The sequence below is a fragment of the Chenopodium album genome, chromosome 19 (assembly GCF_948465745.1).
Source record: "Chenopodium album chromosome 19, dcCheAlbu1.1, whole genome shotgun sequence".
Classification (NCBI taxonomy): domain Eukaryota; kingdom Viridiplantae; phylum Streptophyta; class Magnoliopsida; order Caryophyllales; family Amaranthaceae; genus Chenopodium; species Chenopodium album.
In genome coordinates this window covers 1,093,531-1,117,387 of record NC_137852.1, presented here as the reverse complement: position 1 = coordinate 1,117,387, position 23,857 = coordinate 1,093,531, and the positions used below count along the sequence as shown (strand labels likewise).

The 23,857-nt window shown below is 34.7% G+C and overlaps 1 protein-coding gene and 2 pseudogenes across 3 annotated transcripts; all 3 read left to right on the top strand.

The window, feature by feature from the left end:
* The first annotated feature begins 265 nt into the window (after positions 1-265).
* On the top strand, positions 266-2,698 carry LOC145595264 (G-type lectin S-receptor-like serine/threonine-protein kinase SD2-5 pseudogene; annotated as a pseudogene).
* An 808-nt stretch (positions 2,699-3,506) lies between these two features.
* LOC145594830 (putative L-ascorbate peroxidase 6) lies at positions 3,507-9,123 on the top strand (annotated as a pseudogene). Its single transcript, XR_014102873.1, has 10 exons — positions 3,507-3,717; positions 4,359-4,476; positions 4,951-5,078; positions 5,532-5,602; positions 5,811-5,853; positions 5,951-6,047; positions 6,324-6,407; positions 7,236-7,357; positions 8,085-8,151; positions 8,668-9,123. The product of XR_014102873.1 is annotated as a putative L-ascorbate peroxidase 6 (transcript).
* A 7,030-nt stretch (positions 9,124-16,153) lies between these two features.
* On the top strand, positions 16,154-21,700 carry LOC145594525 (protein WVD2-like 6). 2 transcript variants are annotated; one of them, XM_081650837.1, is made up of 9 exons: positions 16,154-16,525; positions 17,728-17,997; positions 18,088-18,366; positions 18,468-18,526; positions 18,702-18,773; positions 18,938-19,037; positions 19,137-19,208; positions 19,309-19,419; positions 20,732-21,700. In XM_081650837.1, exons 2-9 carry the CDS (start codon positions 17,731-17,733, stop codon positions 21,227-21,229), a joined length of 1,458 nt encoding a protein of 485 aa, XP_081506963.1. In that variant the 5' UTR covers positions 16,154-16,525; positions 17,728-17,730; the 3' UTR covers positions 21,230-21,700. The 2 variants fall into 2 exon arrangements, with proteins under 2 accessions (XP_081506963.1, XP_081506962.1); XM_081650836.1 differs by having other exon boundaries at positions 16,155-16,525; positions 18,465-18,526.
* Positions 21,701-23,857: the final 2,157 nt, after the last annotated feature.

Here is a 23,857-nt window from a genome sequence, read left to right as displayed (position 1 = left end):
TTTGGATACCATTGCCCACGACTTTACCAACTTAGGTGTAATATAAGTCATATTTACGCGTTGTTTTCATCTTGCTTTACTCTAAAACACATAAAGCTTTTAAAGGTTTCATTTTTATAAATTATATCAGTCCTAGAAGATTGTAAGCTTTCCTGATCAAATTCCCAATTTAGGTAAGTCAATCTTTCTTGGATATAAAACTATAAAGTTTATTTGTGAGTCTTTTTTAGCTCTTGTAGTACAAAAATTTTGTTTTTAGTTAGCTATGGGAAACTTGGGTTTCTTTTTTTTAATTTGCCCAGTAAGTATACTAGTTTTTCTAGCATTTGCCCAACCCTGTATTGCTTCTGTTCAGCAAATTGGCATAATAACTCCAGGGTATCAAGCCTCTCAAATGAGTCATATTGATCATAATGGGTTGTTTCTGTTATCAAATGATTCTACATTTGCTTTTGGGTTCAAACCCACAAATGATGTCACCTTGTTCGTATTAGTGATCATACACCGAGACAGCTCCACGATTGTGTGGACTGCAAATACAGCCTCCCCGGTTGCCAATTCTGATAAGTTTGTGTTTCAAACTGATGGTAGTGTGTCCCTTCATAGCAAAGGGAAGGCGATATGGGAACCTGATACTGGTGGAAAACTGGTGTCTGTGATTGAATTGCAGAATTCAGGGAACTTGGTGTTGCTTGGGAGTGATAATAGCTCCATAGTTTGGGAGAGTTTTAGGTATCCTACCAACACTCTTCTTTCGAATCAGGATTTTGTACAAGGAATGCAGCTATCGAGTAATCCTGATCCTACTAAGAGTAACTTGACATATGTTCTTAAGATCAAGTTTGGGGATATGATTCTTTCTACTGGGCATAACACACCCCAGACATATTGGTCCATGAGAAAGGACACCCGGAAGATCATTAATAAGGATGGTGGTGTGATTAGTTCAGCTAGGATTGAGTCAAATTCATGGAAGTTCTATGATAAGAACAATGCCTTGTTATGGCAATTTGTGCTCTCTTCCAATCCTACTGCTAGAAATTCAACTTGGGTTGCAGTCTTGCGGAGTGATGGATTTCTGGCCTTATACACCCTTGGAAATGGACCTTTAAAGGTTAATTCTGCAGTGAAAATACCTAATGATCCTTGTGGAACACCTGAGCCTTGTGATTTGTACCTCACTTGCTCTAGCAGTAGGTGCCGGTGCCCTTCAGGTCTAGTCTCTCGGTCGTGTAATGCTGGCATCTCTGCTCCATGTGGAAATCCAGATGAGAGTTATGATTTAGTCAATGCCGGAGATGACCTTAGTTACTTTGCTCTTGGGTTCACTAAGCCATCCATGAAAACTAATTTGGACGACTGCCAGGCTTCATGTGCTTCTAATTGTTCTTGCCTCGGTTTAATCTTTGATAAAACTTTGCACAACTGCTTCCTCTTTGATTGGATCGGAAGTTTTATCTCTGATCCCTCTTCCAAATATTCCGTCTATGTTAAAGTTTTGAAGAATGGTGTTGTTGGAGAAGTGGATGACCGAAGCAAAAGTAAGCACTTGGCAATAGTCATCTCTATTGTAGTCCTGACTGTATTCATTGTGGCTATGGTTTGTGGAGGATACAGGTATTACATGAAGAAAACGGAAGTGCTCAAATCTTTTCTTGTCACTTCGGAAGATGAAAGTTTCTTTGAGTCATTCTCTGGGATGCCAGTCAGATATAGCTACAAGTTTCTTCAGGAAGCAACCAACAACTTCTCTTTGAAACTCGGGCAAGGAGGGTTTGGGTCGGTTTACCAAGGCAAGCTGCCGGATGGAACTTTACTTGCTGTGAAGAAACTCGAAGGAATGGGTCAGGGGGTTAAGGAGTTTCGAGCAGAAGTTAGCATCATAGGTAGCATCCATCACATTCATCTGGTCAAAATAAAGGGTTTTTGTACTGAAGGAAACCACTGGCTTCTAGTGTATGAGTTCATGGAAAATGGGTCTTTAGATAAATGGATTTTCAAAAGGAATATCGATAATGATTGTGTGCTGGATTGGCCAACAAGGTTCAACATTGCAGTGGGTACTGCAAAAGGGCTAGCATATCTTCATGAAGACTGTGAAGTGAAGATTGTTCATTGTGACATCAAGCCGGAGAATGTACTCCTTGATGCTCACTTTGTGGCTAAGGTATCAGATTTCGGGCTAGCCAAATTGATGTCAAGGGAGCAAAGCCATGTCTACACCACCCTTCGAGGCACACGTGGGTATCTTGCACCTGAATGGATAACAAACTACGCAATCTCAGAGAAAAGCGATGTTTACAGCTACGGAATGGTGTTGCTTGAGATCATAGGAGGAAGGAAAAACTATGATCCTTCACTTCCTTCTGAAAAATCCCATTTTGCAGGCTATGCTTTCAAGATGATGGAGGAAGGGAAGCTAAGAGAAATCCTTGATTCGAGCCTTGAATATGACCCTAATGAAGACAGTGTAAGAACCGCGATCAAGGTTGCATTATGGTGCATACAAGAAGACATGTCAATGAGACCCCCTATGACTACAGTTGTCCAAATGCTTGAAGGAGTCTGTCCTGTTCCTCATCCTCCAACATCTTCCTTAACAAGTGTGGGGTTTTCTCCGAAGTTTTATACATCGACGGGCAATGGGACTGGGAGTTCCTCTGTTCTGTCAGCTGTCCAGCTCTCAGGGCCAAGATAGCTGGTGTTATAGTTATAGATAATGGTGAAGGATTAGTTTAATCAAATTTTCTGACTGTATACAGGAGTCATGTAGTTCAGATCTTTAAAATTCTGTCATCTTTTTTGTATTGTAGTAATGGAACATAACTGATTCATTGATATCAGTGTGTTTGTGAATTGTAGATGATGATCAAGGAATTGCTTGTTGTGTAATCTTGTCGGTCATTACTTGCCTGATTTGGTACTTCTGAAATGTCTGCAGGAAAGATTATCAAATCAAAGCAGCAGAAACTACTATTTCTAGGTAAGTCAATTAAGCAAGTCATGAAGTCAGTATTGAATGATACTCAACCTTATTGTAACATACTGTATTATTTTCTTGTTTTAAATGGGGTTGTTGCAAACAAAGAAATGCTATTAGTTTGACTAATAGACAATATCTCTATAATTTCTTCTTTGGTAAACTCTGTTGCTGCCTGGGGTGGCTGTCTTAGATTTCTTCATTCTACCCTCGCCCCTCGGTAGTCAGCACCGTGTCATCTAGGCAATTATTTCTCATTCCAGCAGGAGGTACACGTATAAAACTCAAAATGTTAATTAGGATTAAAAAAAAGTCCGAAAGAAGTATAAATTTTCCTGTCAATTTCTTTTCAAATTACGTATAAAGTACATGTACGATTTTGGTTCGAGTCAATTTCGATACGTCTAGCCATTTGACGTATCACCATGGGCTTGTCATAAACATTATCCAAATAAATTTATGTTGTATAAAGCCCAATATACACATAATTTATCAAAAAATAAAATAAAATAAATGCAAGAATAAAATGGATCAGATAAATATTTTGGACCGTTGGCTGAAGATGACCACCACCGGCGGCGAATCGTCGATATTACGCGGCTGCGTTGCCACCCATTAATCATCAAATTCACTCAATAAATTCAATTTTCCCGCCAAATATCCGCCGTCAACCGTCCAATTTGGCGCCAAAGTAGCTCCCTTTCTCTCTCCTACCTCTGCTCTTCCACCCACTTCAGGTAATTTCATCATATACTAGTTTCTTTTATAAAATTTATTTACATTCAATCAATTATGAAATTTTCCGTTATTTAATTTTTGTGGGCATTTGATATTTTGATATGTTTTAATTATTTGTTCTTGTTTAAGGGAATGGTACAATTTAAAGGGTCATGATAGTTAACGGTGCATGAAGAAATTAAGTACTTTTTAAATTTTCCTAATAATCTAATTGACACTGAAAATATGATCCAAAATGAAACTTATTTGATTATTTCATCAATTAAATATGATATGAGCTGAATTCCCGAACTTAAACTGTATCCAAAGGACTTCAATCAATACATATCGAAATTTACGGGTAATTTGGGGTGAAATGAAGAGTCCGAGTAACATATTTTATGACTACACATATCTTGAAAGAAAAAAGAAATCCAATATTGTTGATTTATCTTCCAAAATAATGGAAAAGCACAAGTATGTAGATTGTTTATTTAAAAGCAAAAGGTAAGAATTGGGAGTAATGACCTTAAGCTTGATAAATTATTACATTTTAGCTTGACATAGCCAATGATTTAAGATATGCACTTTTAGTTTGATCTTGTGTTAAAATGATTTATGGATAATATGAACCATATGATGCTTAATGCTTTGCTTACAGATGGTTATGGAAATCTCGGCTCGTGTGGGAGGAGAGGACTCATTTTACTTTCTGTCACTCTACCTTCTTTATTCCCTTTGCAAGAATATGTCAAAGATTTTAATGCTGAAGCAGAAGAGTGAGTACATATGTTCTCCTGGTGCTTTTGGGTCTGTTATTTCCATCTCCATGTTTTAGTCACTTATAGCAAAGTTTGTGATCTTTCTTATATTGATGTTTTAGCATAGTTTCTGGGTCCTTTTAGAGTTTTAGTAACTACTGAAAGGTGTGCTTTTTAGCCTGAATTTTCCTGCCTCGACTTTGTGTACATGTTAAAATTTAATGCAAAAAACTATCTTACATGACCAACTTTGATCCAGTATTCCACTATATGCATGCTTTTGACTCACTTGAGTGGTGAGTATGTCCTCTCAATGACAGAATTTTAGAAGCTTCTGATTCTGTGGAATTTTGTAATGGTTTGAACTTAAAAGCGATGTTATAAGTTTATGATATCAAATGTTCTTAGTACATGTATTCCAACCTTAATTTAATTCATCATTTTGGGTTCACTGGATCTTTATAATTTTTCTTTCTTCTCAACTTAATAAAGGATGGGAGCTCCTGATTACCTACTTTTAAAGGATGAGATAAAGAAGGTTTTGTCCAAAGGAAAGGCTGCTGGTGTACTTCGTCTCGTGTTTCATGATGCAGGAACCTTTGAGCTCAGTGAGAATTCAGGTATTCAAGGGAGTAAGGGACTGCTACTGGGTTAAAGAAAATGTAACTTGATCCTGAATTGTTGTTATCCTAGCTAGTAGCTACATGATTATAACCAATTCTGGTACAACTTGGTTTAAGCTAGATTGTCGACAATTATATGGAGCTGAGTAAAACAAACAACATATCCCTCACAAAATGTAACTACAGCCTTTAATTGTTGTGAATACAACTTCTGAGTACTATTGAATGCTGCTGATACATCTGAGACATAAGCATGGCAGATGTCTCCGTGACCTGGTTTATTGAACCCGTTGTCACGATAGAGTAAAACTTTTAGTGCCTATAACGGTAAATTGTAAAAATTATATGGCATAGATAGACCTTATTCCTCTTTATTATTCTAGAGCCAACTTGGCAGCTGGCACTACTAATTTGGATGCACCCTTATAATACCCTGATTTTTCTGTGCAGGAGGTATGAATGGCTCTATAACATACGAACTTGAAAGGCCTGAGAATAAAGGGCTAAAGAAGTCTCTAAAGGCATGCTTCTCCTAACCTCAAAATGTTCCATGATTTCGTATTTGGTAATATTTGTATCCCCAGATATCACATCATGCAAAATATTTGCAGTTGCATGTTGCATCATTGGGGAAAGCCTGTTCTATGGGAAATTTATTTATACATGTCATGTCTGGTCCGCTCTAATATGACAGCAACCTCCTAACTTGTCATCGGATGCCTGTTTTAGATCATTGAGAAAGCTAAAAATGTAGTGGATGAGAGACAATCAGGTGAGCTGGTTCTTGATAATTGTTTCAAAGTTCTTGAGGTTGAACTTTTATTCTAGGCAGGCTTATTAGTTATAATTTGTTTTTTTTGTGCTATTAGTGTCCTGGGCGGACATGATTGCTGTAGCAGGAGCTGAAGCAGTCTCAATTTGTGGAGGTCCAGATATTCCAGTTCGTTTGGGAAGACTTGATTCGATGTAATTAATCTCCTTACACTTGGATTGAGAGTGCCTGACTGCCTGTGGACAAAAATTTTAGTTTAATCTTATTTTCTTGTTGAGTTTCATTTTGGGTGTGTAAATATACTTAGAATGGTGGATTTTATAGGAACTGTCATTGGGCCCAATGATGTTTCCCCTTATGCATTGACATACCCTCTCTATAATCTATTGTAAAGAGGCAAGAGGATAGAAATATGTTTCAGTTCACCGTTGTACATGCTCTTATGACAACCTGCTTATTTCATTTTACAGGACTCCTGATCCTGAAGAAAAACTACCCGAGGAATCACTGGATGCACCAAGTTTAAAACAGTGTTTTCAAAGAAAGGGCTTTTCGTGAGTGCGTATACTTAGATTGAGCTTCTTTTAAATTTGATATTTTTATCAGTATAGGGCCATATTGCTTTCAAACCACCTCATCTGTTACAGTTTATTCTAAGATTCACGACACCAGATTCCAATCATCATAGTTTCATGCCTTTTTCTTCTCAGCCTCATTCTGATTTCATCCTTCAAATCTTGATTTGGAAGATACAGCTGAGTTTAATGGTCCTTTTTTGATGTTAGTATGTAGCGTATTGATCCTAATGGGGTGTTTTGTCTGTCACTAGGTTTTTTTTCTTTCCTGACTCTGAAACTGCAAACAAACACTTGCATTTAAGTTTGGGCTGCCATGTTTTGGGCCAACCTACTTACTGAGAATTCAGCACAGAACTTTAGTAATTCACAATCAGGTTGTTCCTGCTGAAGTGCTTTTTGCTGGATACAATAGTCGCATATGCTATTTTGGAATGTTTGGAGATCTTAGTCACTTAACCAAAAGTATGTTGATTATGATGGGGCTTTCTAAGATATCTCCACTTAATTGAGTGATATCTTGATAGGTGTCACAACTATTTTAAGAAGCGTTTTGAGTAAACCATGTGGAGTCCTTTATTATGAAGAAATCAGACAACTTTATTGACAATCATTCCTGGATTGATAGAATATCAAGTAACTAAGAACTCAATTAATTGCCCCTTAAAGTTGCTGGCATTTTACAACTGCTTTGATTACTACTGATTAAATTATTGCACCATGCGTGCTGTACTTAACTTGAATTGTACTCTGTATCCTTTATTTGTATTAGTTTTTCGTTTAAAGCCTGCCCTACATTGTGAACAGCACACAAGAACTCGTTGCTCTTTCTGGGGCGCATACTCTTGGAAGTAAAGGTTTTGGAAGCCCCATCGTATTTGACAATTCATACTACAAGATTCTCCTTGAGAAACCATGGCTGTCATCAGGTCAGTCAACTCACTTCATTAAATTCTTATTGAGTATGTGTACTAATTTGCAAATCCACAATCAAAGAGAATAATAGGCTAAATTAAGTTGTTGTTGCCGTTTGTTGTATGTAATAGTTCAAGGAACTTAAAGTTTCTATTGCTAAGCATACATGAAGATATTAAACAACTGATATTTTCTGGCGCAGCCAGCATCATATATGATATCATTTCACCTGATCTGTAAGGCTTTTTGACATAAGTTATTATATGACTTCACGGAAGTAGAGGAAGAAGTGACTACTAGTATTGCACCATTTGGTGTAAATTCTGAAATCAGGCAAATTGCACTTTCATATGCTTATTCAACTGAGGATAACACTCTTATAAATCTTGAATTATATGATGAGCACACTAAGGGCCTGTTCTCATTGACTGAACTGAACTGAACTGAACTGAACTCAGCTGAACAGAACTGAACAGAACTGAACTGAAATGAATATTTTATAAGAGAAGGAAATTAGGAGCTAAATTGAACTGAACTTAACTCAGCTGAACTGAACTGAATTTCAACGTAAGAGAACAGGCCCTAAGTTAATCAGATTCAGATATGCGGTTTTCCAGCAACTGAAATTACTGAGTGGATTTCAACATTAATTTCTGCATGTGATGATGTACACTAATGGTTACTTGTCAATTACATTCCCTGCTTTAGGAGTTCTCATTAAATGTTGTTCCTTAATTTCAGCTGGAATGTCAAGTATGGTTGGACTTCCTTCGGATCGTGCATTAGTAGAGGATGATGAATGCTTAAGGTCAGATATTTTCCCTTTCATGATGATTTCATCATTATTTTCTGCATTGAATTGCCTTCTTTCAAATTTCGGGTATTGCAGCAGCATACCATTATTTCTGCTTGGTCTGCTTAGCTTGCATCTTATTTGGGCATTAGGCATAGCATCTTCTCTTCACAGTTGCTGGAATCCTTGATATAGGTTTTGTTACCTAGTGTTCATAGCTTACTAATCATTTTTCCACGAACAATAGTTAGTTCTCTTATACTCCTTTGTTTGTCTTGTAAAAAGGTTAATAGTTCTGCCAAGAGTGGAAGGAAAAAATGCCATAATTCTCTTTCTCCCTATCCTCTCCAATCTTATACTCTTGAATAATTGAACCAAACACAGCCTTAGTGCTCCAGATTTTTATGAGCATTGATCATTGCACGAAACCTTGGTTAAAAAACCGTATAACCAAAACATTTGCATCAAAAATACTTGTTCTTGCTGCTATTGAAGTGCTAATGCCCGATGGCAACATTGTTTCAAGTGCAGATGGATTACAAATTACGCGAATGACCAGGATTTATTTTTTGAGGATTTTAAGAATGTCTATATCAAGTTAGTCAATTCGGGTGTAAGGTGGAAATCTTCTTGAGCATATGCTCCAACTGGAGCTTCCAAGCGAAAATATGGTGATACTTAACATCTTGAAAAGTATTTTGCACTTTCACTGCTGCTATGGATCATGGAAGGGTTAGATCATACACTATATTTTTTGGTGAATAGGGAAGATAATCTGTACTATTTTGATAGAATTTGTATTAATTTGTACTATCAATTAAAATTAGCTGCAGGGCGATATCTGATTGCCCATTTTGGAAATTTCCTAGGTTGTTTGAAACTGGCTTCTTACCTTGGATAATACAGTATTGATGATGATGGTATTGCTTGAAACTATCATTGTCAATGTTGGTTCTGCAATTATGTAATGCATATAATCTTATTAAACTTATCCTAAGTAGAACAGTAAAAACACATTTTTATCATTCACTCGTAGCAAATTAAATACTTGACATTAATGTCTCGGGTTTAAAAATTTGATGATTACAAACAAATGAAGTTTAATTGTATGTCAATATATAACAACGAAATTCATGCAATATATTAACTAAAATATTCATAAATAAAAATTAAAATTCATAAAGTTGTTTGATTGACAAAAACAAAGTAACATAGCACATAAACTACCAAAGAAGTATACAGGAGACATCCTCAAACACAGTTTAGAAACGCTCAGAATTATATTGATATTTTAAATTAAAATTGACCAAATTTAAAATATCATTTTCCTTTAATAAATCCAAAGCTAAGAAATAGTTAATCAAGAAATTACCTTGTTTTAAGTTCAAAAACATAATTCCAAACACCTAAGTCCAAAATAAGAGGCTGTCTTATGTTTCCTGAAACTGGGGCTATTTGACCAAATATGTCCAAATAAATTACTATAAAAACTTTCAATATGTTTTAGACTTTTATTTATCTACTAGGTTAGATCCCGTGCCATGCACGGTAATTTCAATATTTATCATGAGTTTAATACAATTATTTTACTATAAAAAATAATATCAAATTGCAAAATAGGACGATGAAAGTTCTGTAATTACAATTTTTTTGAATCTTTAAAGAAAACAGAGGAAGAATTGCATGCACGACTAATAAAAATAACCATGGATTACATTACAAAGTTATAGATAATGTTACATTATTGTATTATATGACTTTGTTCTCGTCATAAAATAAATAAATATATAAATCTTTGTTGACTGTGTAAAAATGAATATACTTGCCAAATAGAAAAGAAATATTATTGTAAAGTAAGTATTAAATTAAATACTTCTGTAAGAAGCTTTGAAGAAAAAAAAAAAAACAAAAAACCTTTTGGAGGGAAAATTTTTAACCAGGTTATGACAAGTGTCATTTCTGGTTTCGCCTTTAGTATAAATATATTGATCTATATGTTATCGTGTAATATCAAGCATCTATCGTCGGTGCTTAGTATTGAGTTTTTCTACATTGGAATCTTGTGCTACATTTCCAACAATATGTTATTTTTTGTTATTATCACATTCCAACAATATTATATAATATGATAAAAGAGTACACTCCAAATTTTCTTAGTAATTTTTCTTCCTTTTTCTTCCTTCTTTGGGGCCTTGGTTTAGTCATTGCATGATACACCCATGTGCTTTGGATGGCTCAAATCAAGCTTGATTCTCACTTTGATCCCTTGTAACAACACTAGATTTTCTCTCTTGCGAACACATCATGTCGTAACCTTGAGGTTTCAAAATTTCACGGAATATCATTAAGGTATATTATTGATTATAGGTAAGATAAAAGTTAACTCATGTTAAATTTCAAATTACTTTTATCAGTCCCTTTGTGATATTTCAGCAAGGTATCTTTGTGTTCTCGGCCTTTCATCCTACAAATTTTGTCATGAAATTATGTTATTCTCGTATGAGTTGTCCAACTAACTATTTAGAAGTTATTAGCCACATGATTCATGACTGCGTAAATAGGTCTTTTATAATCCAATATGCAAATACCTCATTTAATTTAAATGTCAAACAAAATTCATTTATTTAAGAAGGTACATAATGTGATTAAATCATATAATGCAAAATTTTATAATAAATCAACTTTTATTAGACACAGCTTAGAGAGGGTCCCTGATTTAAAGCTAGAGGCCAGCAAACAAGAAAGTGATGCTAATTAGTTGAATTAAAGTGACAATTGAGAAACTGTAGCCATCATTAGGTTGAAATTAAAGAAAATCGGGATTAATTATATATTAAACAGTCAATTGAGATGTTTCGAGAAAATTAATTGTATACTTTCTTTGCTCAAATTTCATTCCTAGTTTCATACATAAATACATATTCATTATTCATCTACATTTAAAGGTCCTTTTAGGCTTTTTTGTTACTCAAATTTCCCTATGTTCTTTATTACAATGTTTATATTATCTAATTTGACTATACATGGTGATTTATACATGATACTACTCCGGACATATAAACCTATATAGTCATGTGAAATTTTATCAGATTTATCTTATTAGATATTTTCAAAATTGACAAATCCTTTTTTTCCCCCTTAATTACCCTCTATTGCTCTAATAAGTTAAACCAAATAGCAGATGGAATCGACATTAATTAACATTATCAATTATAAGTTACTTAAAAAAAAAAAATATGAGACGATAACATTATAAGAAAGATTAGATTAGAAATTTTATATCAAAAAAAGATTAGATTAGAAATATGATGCGACAAGTACACAATAATTATGGATGAGGATCTTCAATAATGGACCCATTTTTTCTTGCTCACCTTAATTACAAACTATATAAGTCAAGAGATTAAAAGATTATTACTATGACTAACTTTGAAAACAAACCCCATTTTATTTTGCTATTTTCATTTTCTTCTTTTTGTATTTAGGATAACATACATTCTACAAGCTCAAGTGGGGTAGCTCCTGGCCTGGCTAATTCAAGTATTATTTGGATGTTATCTGCATTAAAGTGGTACTGATCTATTACTTGTATAATTGTGAAGAAAAAAAAAAGGAATTAATATTTAAACATTATGTTAGTATGCCATTTTTAAGAATAAACATCAAGAATTTATTTAAAAGGGCCGGGAAAAAAGTATTAATATTAATAATGTATGTGACACAATTTATTTGTCAAAATGTAAATTTTGATTGTATATAGAGTTAAGAGTTGCTTAAACCTAGCAATTGTTTCTTTGCTTGAGATAGTAACTACTTCTTCACTTTAGTCTTTCATAGGCAAGTGAGAAATGCTATAATAACTATTACACGCATTGACGCATAATTTCACTTTCTTCCATCTATCCATCCTATGTTGGATATGTTTCATTAAGTCGCATTCAGAGTTAATTTTTGGTAGACATATAGTTCGTACGAACTATATTAAGAATAAACGCATAGACTACCAAATTGATAACAATATAAAAAATTACTCCGTAGTATATAAAACTTTTTATTAAAATAGAAGAGCGTTTATATTTATCGAACTGTATATAGAATATGTAACTAGTGTTTATATACTTCCAATAATCTTTTATCTTAGAAATATTATTAATGGAACTATCAAAAAAGAGTTTGATAATGTAAAAAGAAAAAAGTGGATATTTAGGGCTATTATGACGCAAGATGTGCTCTAAAATGGAGTCCACAAAAGTGCACCTCGTGGACATGTTTGGAGAATGGAAGTTAGTGTATTAAATGTGAGATGGTGTTATGCATGAATTCTGAAACCACTATCAAACATCCCATGCAACTTATGCTCCCTCAACCTATGTTCTCTCTTCACTACACGTGACTAGTGGATTTAAATTGTTCATTTTCTATATTATTAAGATTAATTAAGACTTAAGAGTGATGACTTCAACCAATTTATGTATATATCCCCTCGCTTTACGTCTAATAAGGTATTGTTCCGTTCACCTTATTTTCACTTATTTTAGATTAAATAAGTTCAAGTACATTAAGATAAAAATAAGTTTAGGGAAAATAAGTTCTGCTAAGATTTATCCAAGTTCAAATTACAACTAATTAGAATAAGCGCTACTAAGATCTAAAGTTCGAGCTATTATGTAAGTTTAATAATTGAAAATTAGATGAGTAAAATACACTATTTATGTTAATATAAGTGAAATTCAAGCAAAGGAAATAACAACCGCCAAAATTCAATTCAAGATTGAATAAAAGAGGTTTAGATAATGGACATTGAGTACAAATGCGTGAAATTCAAGAGATAAATTCCCTACTTCTAATTGATTTCAAAATGTGCTTTGAATTACATTTGATTAAGTGTAACACGGAGTAATTTTTTTGTGCAATGATTTAAGGAATTCGGATTACTTTGGTAAATAAGTTTGAGAGTTTACAAAATATAATGTCTAATTATCTATCAAATTCTAGCTTAGCTTATAAATAATGCAAATACCACACATTTGACATATTATTATATTGACCAAATCCGATATAATAATATGAAGCACTACTTCATATGATACTCCACAGAGTTATAGATGTTGATTTAAGAAACTTCGCAAGGATTGACCTTATTGCATTTTTTTAAATGGTTGACATGTTTTAAATACCTTAAAATTATATTGTCAAAGTATTTTTTTAAAAACATGTGAGCTATAGAAGAATAAACTAAAGTCTTAAGTCTTTAGTCTTTTATTGAGTAGTAGGTGACTAATAGCAACCCATCGTTGAACTATTTACACAAAATTTATTGATACTGAGTAAATTTTTATAGAGTGATCTATGTATATAGTATAAACTCTAGAATTAAAATTTGTTTGAATGATCTGATCACAACCTTTATACCAATTCTAAGGATACTTAAAAATGATAATCTTGATTATTAATTTAACTACGTGTTAGCTTAGCTCTCAAATCAAAATTTTAATTCATCTTCGTCCTCCTTTTAAACACATCATATTCAATTCAATTCATCCTCTTATATTTGAAAATAACTCAAAAATAATATCTGCATGATGAATCTAACTAACTATTTATAATAAAGATCTCACTAAACAAATATATACTATTAATCATAGAGGGATACCCAGTCAATTTCCCAGATAAATAAATTTTGTTTATCTGGGGGTATAATTGTCTTTTCAAGTAGCAGTGGAGGGGTATATGCGTCTTTTCATGTACTAGTTGAGGGTTACATGTGTAATTTCCTCATCAAACTGTAAAAGCAAAAAGCAAACAATACTTGAACAGTACTTAATAAATGACCTTGGTTTTTCAATATATTTACAAAAATGGCATCAGATTAACAAAAATTCGTTTATGCAGATTAATTTGTATTTTCCCTTAATCATAATGTAGATCTCTATGCATATTGTGAGAAGCAAATGTTTAAATTTTGAACCACAATTTGAACCCAAGGTAGGAAACAGGACAATCATGTTCATTAGTTGATCTGCCAACAATTAATCATCCATATGTTAACAGTAACTATTAACTAAAGTCATCATCATAACAAAGCCCTAAGTTAAATAATTAATTAACAATACGGTCAGCTTAATCACTTCATTTAAGGATTAATTAAGGATGATATACATTAATACGTAGTATGTACATTACTACATTTGTAGACAACGAAATTGATTACTACCTCCGTTACATATTAGTTGCAACTTTGGGTAATATTTGTGAGAGATAAAATATTTCAAAGTTGCAACTAATATGTAACGGAGGTAGTATGTTTCTTGGTTTGTATTTGCAGTATATATATTTACTTTATTTATTTAAGGAGTAGCATAAAACATATACTGCCATTTCATGTACAATATGATTTTTGGGTTGTACTAGAAGTCTAGAACTATAGTTTAAATAATATATCGAATGCTATGTACAACTAACAGATCAATTTATCTTTATCAAACGATCATATTATTGTCTTGTCAAAAAAAAAAAAAAGATCATATTATTGTACTATGCAACTAGCGTTCTTACACATACACAATATTAAGGGGCATGAGTAATAACACAAATAAATACTTCGTACTTTTTTCTAATCCTTTTAATAAATCTAGCCCTAGGTTAGGTTTTTTTTTATTTCTTCCAACTTGTAGATAGGGTGTATTGCTATTCATACATCTACTTTGATTTACTCGCTCTTTATTAAGAAGGCAAGTTACAAATAAATTATTCAATTTCAACTTAATTAACTAAAAAGTCTATATTATATTGGGAGAAATATAACGAGTTCTATGTGCTATTTAAGTCTTGCTCTCTATACGCCTTATTATTACGGAGTATTTATTTAAAAAAAAAAAATCAAATAAGGGTTAATAAATACATATAAGATAAGTTTGAGCCGACCCCAGTCAATTTCCCAGATTAACGAATTTGTTTATTTGGGGGTATAATTGTCTTTTCAAGTAGCAATGGAGGGGTATATGCGTCTTTTCATGTACTAGTTGAGGGGTACATGTGTAATTTCCTTACTAAACAGTAAAAGCAAAAAGCAAACAGTAATTGAACAGTACTTAATAAATGACCCTGTTTTTTCAATATATTTACAAAAATGCCACCATATTAACAAAAATTCGTTTATTTGGCAAATTAACTTGTATTTTCCCGATAAGTTTTGGAAAATATATATGTTTGAATGAATTTTGATATGGGCTAATTACAATTATCAAAGTTCAATTTACAATTGTCAAACTCTTGACTTCTTGAGTCTTGACCAATCATTGTTTGATAGTTGTAAATCGAACCTTGAAAACATTAACACTTATTAATACTTATCTTAACCAATAATTTAATCATCAATTATTCAGCACGTTAGCTGTCTTGGTTGGGAAAAATACGATATAGGTAGTCCAAAAATTGCAAATTTAGGTCAAAGCACGCCCGACCCTAAAAGCCAAGATAGCCCTAAAATGGTTCACCTCAACTTAATGGATTTGTGCATTAACTTTTCAACCACATGCTATTCCACCTCAAATTACCAAGGCTAATACGAAGTACTCAAGTCTCAATGTGGAATACGTAGTATAAAATAAAACCTTATCAGGCTGTATTTTGCTACAATAACCCAAATCTACAAAACTAACAAGTTCGAGACCTAGAGGTGTCAATTAATGTCACTTAATTGGGTTTGGTTGGGTCTAGACGGGTCAAGTCAGGTCAGGTTCAGTTCGAATTTGAGTCATGCTAAATCATTGTGCCCATACAAATCAAATTTACATCAAGCTATTTTCAAATTGGATCGAGTCAGTTTTTATAGCCTATAGTCGAGTAAGGAGATGAGGTTAAGATTTTGCCAAAAATGGGTGAAATCACCCTCAATCTCAACTCCCTCTTCTCTTCTTCAACCGCAATGATCCTTACTGCCCGAACAGTGTGCAAGCAAGCTAAGGTGTGTAGTAGTCCCCCCCACTCTCTTTCTTGAAAATGGTCGTGTGTAAGTGACCTGGTATTCTCATTTTCAAAACCCCACCTCTTTCTCTCTCCTACCCAGTCACTCTCTTTCAACAACAACTGCTTTCTCAGCCCTCCCTTTCCCCCCTCTCTTTGATTTTTGATTCAAAAATCAAATCTTCTTACCATCAAATCTTCAAAGAACAATTAAAATTTAAAATACCCAATTGTCAAACCATTTTCTAGAACTAAACCTAATCAGTTATCTCTTAATCATTGTCAAAGATCGTGGGTTTTCTTTCAAAAATATTTAATCTTTTGTTTTTTTCACCCACTACCCAGAAAATTGAAGAACTTCCCTTTTCCCATTTGTTCTGTGTTTGTCTCAGATCGAGTTGGTTAATGTTGCTGTAATTCCCAGGTGATCAAAATGCTTTCTTTTTAATCTTTTCTGGGTGTTTTTTAGTTTGATTTTTAGTAGCAACTTTGTTGGTTTCTGGGTTTCTTTGTTTTGTTTTTGTGGGTTGGATTTGATACATGTTTAGTGAATTTGGGGGATCTAGTTTTTGGTTTAGCATAATGGGGGTTTTGAGATTTGAAGTATAATTGCTTGTTTGAGTTATTGTGACCTAATTTTGCTATGAACTTAGTTCACTTGCTCTAGGAAAGTGAAGTGAATGAATTGACAAATTGTAGTTGAAATCATGAAGTTGAAGTGACTTTGTGCTGTTTGATAGAATATTATGAAGTTTTGATTGATAATGTGTTGTTAATAGCAATTATCAACTATAGGGGTTTAGTAACTAGTATTGGAGGAATTATGTTATCAAGATTTCTGGTTCTATGTATGTGAGCAATTAAAATTTCTTATGAGATGATGATTCTTGTTTTTCTGATCCACTGCATATGTATGATGAGATGCTCGGACTAGAATATGGGTTTTTGTGTTGGACTCGGGTATGAATCCGATTGCCTGATATCTAGAAACTGTTCATTGTAGAATCTGTTATTTGTTGGGCAATGAACTTATCATCTCTTGAAAGAGAAGTTTCGGACTGTAATTATGGTACTCGGCAATGCAATGCAATGGAAGAAAATCGACAGGTTTTTCAGTTTTTGTTGTCATTTGCAGTTCAATGTGGTGTATTAGGCCCAATGAAATGGATTACAGTTGAGTGTGTGATGTGGCAAAAGCGAGGGCATATTAGTGCACCAAGCTTTCCTTTAAAGTTGTAGTAAGAGAGAGGCCTTAAATGCAGAAAACCTAATATGCTTACCACTAAAATGGAGTGATTGTCTTACCTTTGCATCAAGGATAGCTTCAATTTATGATCTGCGGTAGAAGGTTTCAATATTAATGTTGGATTTGATTTTCAAAATTATGAACTGTTCCATAATCTAGGGCAACAGGCCAACAGCCTTCTTCACTATTGAATAATAAGCTCGAATAGTGAATATCTGTGGAAAGCCTAATTTTCCAACATTCCAAATCAGGACTACTCAATTGCTCATTTTGAAATAAGATTGATTGGTTATGTTGTCTTCTAGAGCGGACACCCATACCTTTAATTTGACATTCTGATATAATTCTTAGAACTAACATAGTTCTTTATCAATGTGCAGCTGATGATGGATGCTGACACTGATATAGTTACTGGTATGGTTGGTGCTGTTGATCTAAATGGTGTTCAATATGATCACCATGGCTCGGGGGAGGAAGACATTGCAGTGGAGGTTAATGGAATTCCTGGAAGCAGTATGGTGGGTGTAGGTCCTGATGCTTACCAAGAAAATGGTACTGAGTTAAATGGAGCAAGGATGGTTGATTATACTCAAGGAGTGGAGGAGCTTACTCATGTGCCTGTGGAAATCAGTCGTTCCGCGGCTTCTGAGGTACATTGCTTCAGTCATCTATTTTTGGGGATACATACTCATCAGCTTGTTGCCATGTTTTCTGCTTATTGTATACCTATTGGTTTTTAGGAGGTGGAAACAACAAAAGATAAAGATGTGAAGGAGCCCAAAGGCAGGGGCAAAAATGAGAAGCCTTCAAACACAAAAAAGGCTGTGGTGGCCTCTATTAAGAAGAAAACCAACAATAAAGAAGTTAAGGCAACTTCAAATGGTGCTCTGTCTGTGAATACGCAGCCAAAACAGCCTATTGTGAAGACCAAATCTTTTAATGATCGTCATGCTACTAGTAGTAATCCGAGCAAGACCACGAAACCTGCATCTGTGATAAGCAACACCCACAAAGCTAAGGTGGTTACTTTTTTAGTTCAAGTTTGACGTGTGCTATTAATCTATTTGCCCCTCTACCTTCAGTTATTTGCTAACAGTAAGTCATTCTAAATATCCAGCAGCCTGTAAAGACTGAATTGATGTCTGGCTCTGAAAAGTCTGTAACATGTGAAGGCACTGTGTAAGTCTCCATTCATTGAGAGCATTTGATTTTAAATACTGCCATACTGGCTGCTTTGTTTATAAAATGTATTATAATCTTTGTTTATCAGAATTTTTGAAGCCGTAGATGAGCTATTAGCTTACTACAGTTTCTCTTCATTGATCATTTTTAACTTAATACTGTTTGAATGCAGGGAAAAGCGCAAATTGAAGCCCCTCAAGAAAGAACTTCCAACTACAAGCGATGGAAATGGGGAATCTTCTGAGTATCCTTTTTAATGTTGATCTTTCTGCCTTTCTCTCCCTTTTTTTCCTTGCTCTGATTTGGCTAGGGTAAAAAGATATATTTTCCAAGGTTTATAGTTTTATTTAATTGCTTGTAGTCCATCTCTGAGTTTCATATGTCAGATTATCCTTAATTACTTCGCAGAAGCCCCTCTGCAGCAGATGCCAAGGCCCGCAGAGAGGGTAAACTTCCATCTTATGGTTTCAGCTTTAGGTGTCATGAACGAGCTGAGAAGAGAAGAGAGGTTTGTGTTTGCTCCTTTTATTCACTTCAGGAATATTTCGCTTGTTTCAACTATGTCTCAAATAATTTGGAATTTTGACATGTTCTTGCTGTTGGACAGTTTTATACCAAACTCGAGGAAAAAATTCATGCGCTAGAAGAAGAGAAAAATAACATGCAAGCAAAGTCCAAGGTTTTTCTTTGTTTTTGAATGCTTATGCTTTTACTCTTCTGAGGAGAACCATTGTCATTGAATACATATTACTCTTGTGCTGAGTTATATTTGTTTGCAGGAATCTCAAGAGGCTGAGATTAGGATGCTTCGGAAAAGTTTAAATTTTAAAGCAACACCAATGCCTAACTTCTACCAGGAACCTGCACCTCCTAAAGCTGAACTAAAGAAGGTATTTGTTTTTTCTCCCTCTTGGTTGTTTGGCATATTCCATTAGACCTATTGCTGGCTACCAAAATTTGATAGCTGCTTCACTCTTCCTTTGTCTGGGCTTAGAGCTCTTTATGGGCATTTTATGCTTATTGTGAGCAAATGAACTGTTATCTGCAGGGATATAGTTACAGTAGCTTTTTCAGGCCTTTATTCAGCTTCTCATGTCTTGTACTTGAGCTTGCTAACCATGTTTATATTTGTAGAGCTCTAAGTATTCATTGTGAGGCCACTTGCAACCTCTCACTTATTCTTTGATTATGTTCTTTATCTGAAGGAAGTTTTATGTGAGATTGTTTCTACTTTCTAGAGTCTCCATTTATTTGCAGGACCAGAACAGGTATGCTACGCACCTTTTTGACTCAATATGGTATCTGTTGGGCCTCCTGGCTCCCTCTTTGTCGATAATACAAGGAAAACCCCTACTCTTACGCCATTAAGAACTCTAGTTTCCTCTTGATCTGTGTTACTCCATACATTATAGTGTTAGGTAGGCTGTTGGATTTGAATGCTTTAGGTATATGATAGGTATTCCCCCTAGTTTCCTTTTTATTGGTTTGTGCCGCGATACCATGTCAACAAATTAAGTAGATAAACTTACAAAATTTAAATCCAGAAATGATGGTTTCACTTTTGACTACTTATTGCTTTAAGTTGCAATTTATAACAGTCAGAGTCAAATGTTACCTATTGTTTAGATAGTGAGGTAGTATTGGAGTACTTCGTATTATTTAAGGACCTAGGTTCTAGGAACACTTGTATGTTGCCGGGTCAATTAGATCGCAAAGGTTTGGATTGAGGTGCTTTTACAAGTTACCTATACCCAGAAGTGCAGGATTTTCTGCAGAGGCATTTTTGGTGGTTGTATCTTAGTGCACATAAACATTACTCAAGTGCCTCTGCAGAGAATCCTGCTCTGGCGAGGCAAATTGGGGCTGGATGTATGTAACTTCACTTGTGTGACATAATTTTTGCTGTTTGCATTAACGAAAACCTTGGTTTTCTTGTGAGACATGTGCTTCCCCTGATCCCCTCCATCTGTCCTGAATGAAAAATGATTATTGGGATGCGCGGCATGTATATATTTTTTTTCTTGGCTTTTAAGTATAAACTCAAAGGAGCAAGATGTGTACAGTTGTTTTGTTAGACTTGCTTTCACTTTTTAGTCACACAGTACACTTCCTTTCCTATGCTCTTAATTGGTCATAGCTTTGCTTTTATTATCTCTTAAATGTTAAATATGATCTACAATTTCTATTTGCCTCCTGATTCAGATACCAACTACACGTCCCAGATCGCCGAAGCTGGGTAGAAAAAAAAATCCATCATCAATGGAAGCTGAAGATGGAGATCAAAACCAACGACCTGGAAGACTAAGTTTGGATGTGAAGGCGGTCTCACAAACCAACTCTAGCAAAGGACCTTCACCTATACAGTCTAAACGGCCTCAGAGGAAGTCCCTTCCTAGATTGCCTTCCGAGAAGACGCGCTTGTCTAAAAATGCTAAAGTGCTGGATCATCCGGTAAATGGGTCTCCACCTATAGCACGTGTTGAGGAAGATGTTCCTGTGTCAAACCCAGAATCTGCTCCTATTGCCCGTGTGGAAGAGGAAGTTTCTCCCTCTGACCCAGGTTCTGCACCGATTGCTCATGTCGATGAGGAAGATCCAACATCTGATCAGGGTGAAGCTCATTCTGAAATTGAGGACGGGCCTATTGTCGAAGATCAAGTCCAGCTCCCAATCAAGCAAGAAGTTGTATCAGAGCATTGAAGAGAAAGCTTGGGTGCAGTTGGATTCATTCGCCTCCACGAAGTGTTGGCTTAGTAGAACATGATTATGCTGTCAATGAAGCAGTTTGTCCATAGTTTGGTGAGGTTTGGTTGTTCTTGCCTTTTAGAATGCCAGTCTGGTAGCTTAAGAGTCTGAGTCTGCATTTGCAATTTCTTTGGATTGTCTGGTCATTGCTTTTTCGAGTTGTTTATCCTTAAGAATCTATTGCTCCTATTAATTACTCTTTTAGTGGTCTTCCATTGAAGTGTGGTTGTGGGTAAATTTTGGGATTCTCTCGTACACCAGTTGTAGTTTATGATACATAAGTAGCTTATGGGGGATGACTAAATTGATCAAATTGGCATAGTTTGCATTTGGAACAATATTTTGTTATTTACAATGTTTATTCTTCCAACACATCCTTATGTTGTCGCTATAGTTTGAGTTTGAGCAGTTTTTATTTTGAGATCATCTTGTTGTTGCTGACTCTGAATGGTCTTTGCCTTCATCTTTTTCTTCAGCTTCCCACAGAAATCTTGCATATGATGCGAGAATGTAACTGCATTGCATTGACATTATTGCAGAGTTGTATCAGGAAAAATACCAGGATGCATGCAAGAAAACTTAAGGAACAGAATACACTAAACCCATCTTGATTTGAATGTCAAATTACTCACCCAATCATTACCGATTAGAGGTGGGAAATGGGTTGCTTGATTCAGTTTCTATTTGGCTCAAGTGTGTTTGAATATATCATATATAGCCATTTAGGTCATATTCAAGATATGAATTATTTGGTGCTGTGTCAGGTCGGCCTGGGTTTGTTGTTCAGGCGAGTCACTGTAAATATTTAAATCATGTTGTATTTATTGGGTCGAGTTGAGTCCAATTCAGGCTGTGTAAAGTTCAGATACATAGGCAAGGAATAATAATGCTGGGTTTACCGCCTCGTATACACTGTACCTGTCATTAGGATCAGAGAGAACAGCTTGGTGAAAATAAGTCTCAGCTCGAGTTACGTCCTTGCTGATTTGCCATATTAGTTCCCCATAGAGAGAGAGTACATTCCCATCTTCAGCTTTCGCACGTATCGCACGTTCACAGTATTCTTCTGCTTTGGCCAAATCACCTTTAACCTGCACGATATTAAACCAGAAAACTCACTCTAAAAAAAAAAAATTTTGGTTTTGTTATTTTACCGGACAATGCATGAGAATTATAATAAGAGTATCCTACCTCTTTCAGAAATCTGGCATAGTTTCCCAGAAGCAGGGTATTTACAGGATTATCTTTGATCAAGTTCTTGTAATACTGATCTGTGTTTCTATCAGACTCACCTCTGAGCATGCAGAATCTTGATATGTTGCTGCGTGACGAATATATATTGAAGGCTTGGGAGGGGATACGCGATGAGAGTGAAACCGCCATGGATAGTGTTGCTAGACTATTGGTTGAGTTGATTCCAAGAATCATTTCTATCGCGGAAAAGCTTGACTTGTTAAGACTATTAGAGAGGAATTGAAGGCTGAACTTGTAGAGAATTTGGTTTACCGAACAAGTTTAGCATCTAGTTCAACCCACACCCACCTGAGGTCCATAAGGAATCAAGATGTTTGATGATTATATTTTATAACACACTAGTTTATTGTACTTTTAATAGAAAGTTTTATTTTCGGTATAATCTATAACATGGCTTATCAACTGATCAAATGTTTTTGGAAATTTATCGATCTAATCCAAATCTCATATTTTTAGAAGGTTACATTGCTAACGTGGTGCAATGCAACTATGCAAGTATGCATCGATTATGTTTTTGAATACTCGTATGTTTAATGCTTAACAAGTAAAATTTTTTGAGGGGTGAATATTTGCTTATTCCTCAAGACCCGAACTTATGTGATATGGCTTAAGATGGATTATAGTCTTACACATGAAGCGTTGAACCTTAATTATTGCTAAAGTACAATTTGCAAAAGAAATTATAATATACATAGAATATTCTCCTTTAAAAAAAAAAAAAACTTATTATTTTTCGTGTTCATTAGTTTCGTTCATAGGTGATTCCCCTTAATTACAGCCAACAGCAAGAAAGGGATCAGATTATAAAATAAAATTGTTAAAGAATTCAGCCGAAGTGTATTACTTACTGATTAGAGCTTAGTTACGACACGAGTCGTGTTAATTGTTTATTAAGCTTTGCTAGTGATCAACTTGAGAATTTAAGAGGTAGAGGGAGTGGTTCGTAACCCTTGAGGGGTTGAAGTACAACTACTTCATTGGACTATATATGAGAGTGATTACCATTTTACAATTTGACCCGTTGACCCTTTGACCGTTGACTATAGTTGAGTTGTTATAGGTTACTTTCATTAATTCCTCATTTAACAAATATCGGCAACATGTTCAACCAATTCTGTGGACCGTGGTTGATAAGAAAATTCAGCACTTTTTAGTCTATATTTGTAGATTTAATATAAAAGACCAAGTGTTTGAGGACGCTGGGAGTTTGATTTCATAAATTGTTCAAATTGGATGTCATTGAAACAATTTCAGGTAATTAAAGGCCAAATGTTTGACGTTCCAAGTTTGATTTCATAAGATTTATAAGCAAATAAAAATAAGAAAAAG

Bases quoted from the DNA above. Each gene is read 5' to 3' on its own strand.
- LOC145594525 (XM_081650836.1), top strand. From the start codon at position 17,731: ATGATGGATGCTGACACTGATATAGTTACTGGTATGGTTGGTGCTGTT. The intron at 17,998-18,087 runs GTACATTGCTTC...ATTGGTTTTTAG, and splicing joins GTCGTTCCGCGGCTTCTGAG to GAGGTGGAAACAACAAAAGA. The intron at 18,367-18,464 runs GTGGTTACTTTT...CTAAATATCCAG, and splicing joins GCAACACCCACAAAGCTAAG to CAGCCTGTAAAGACTGAATT.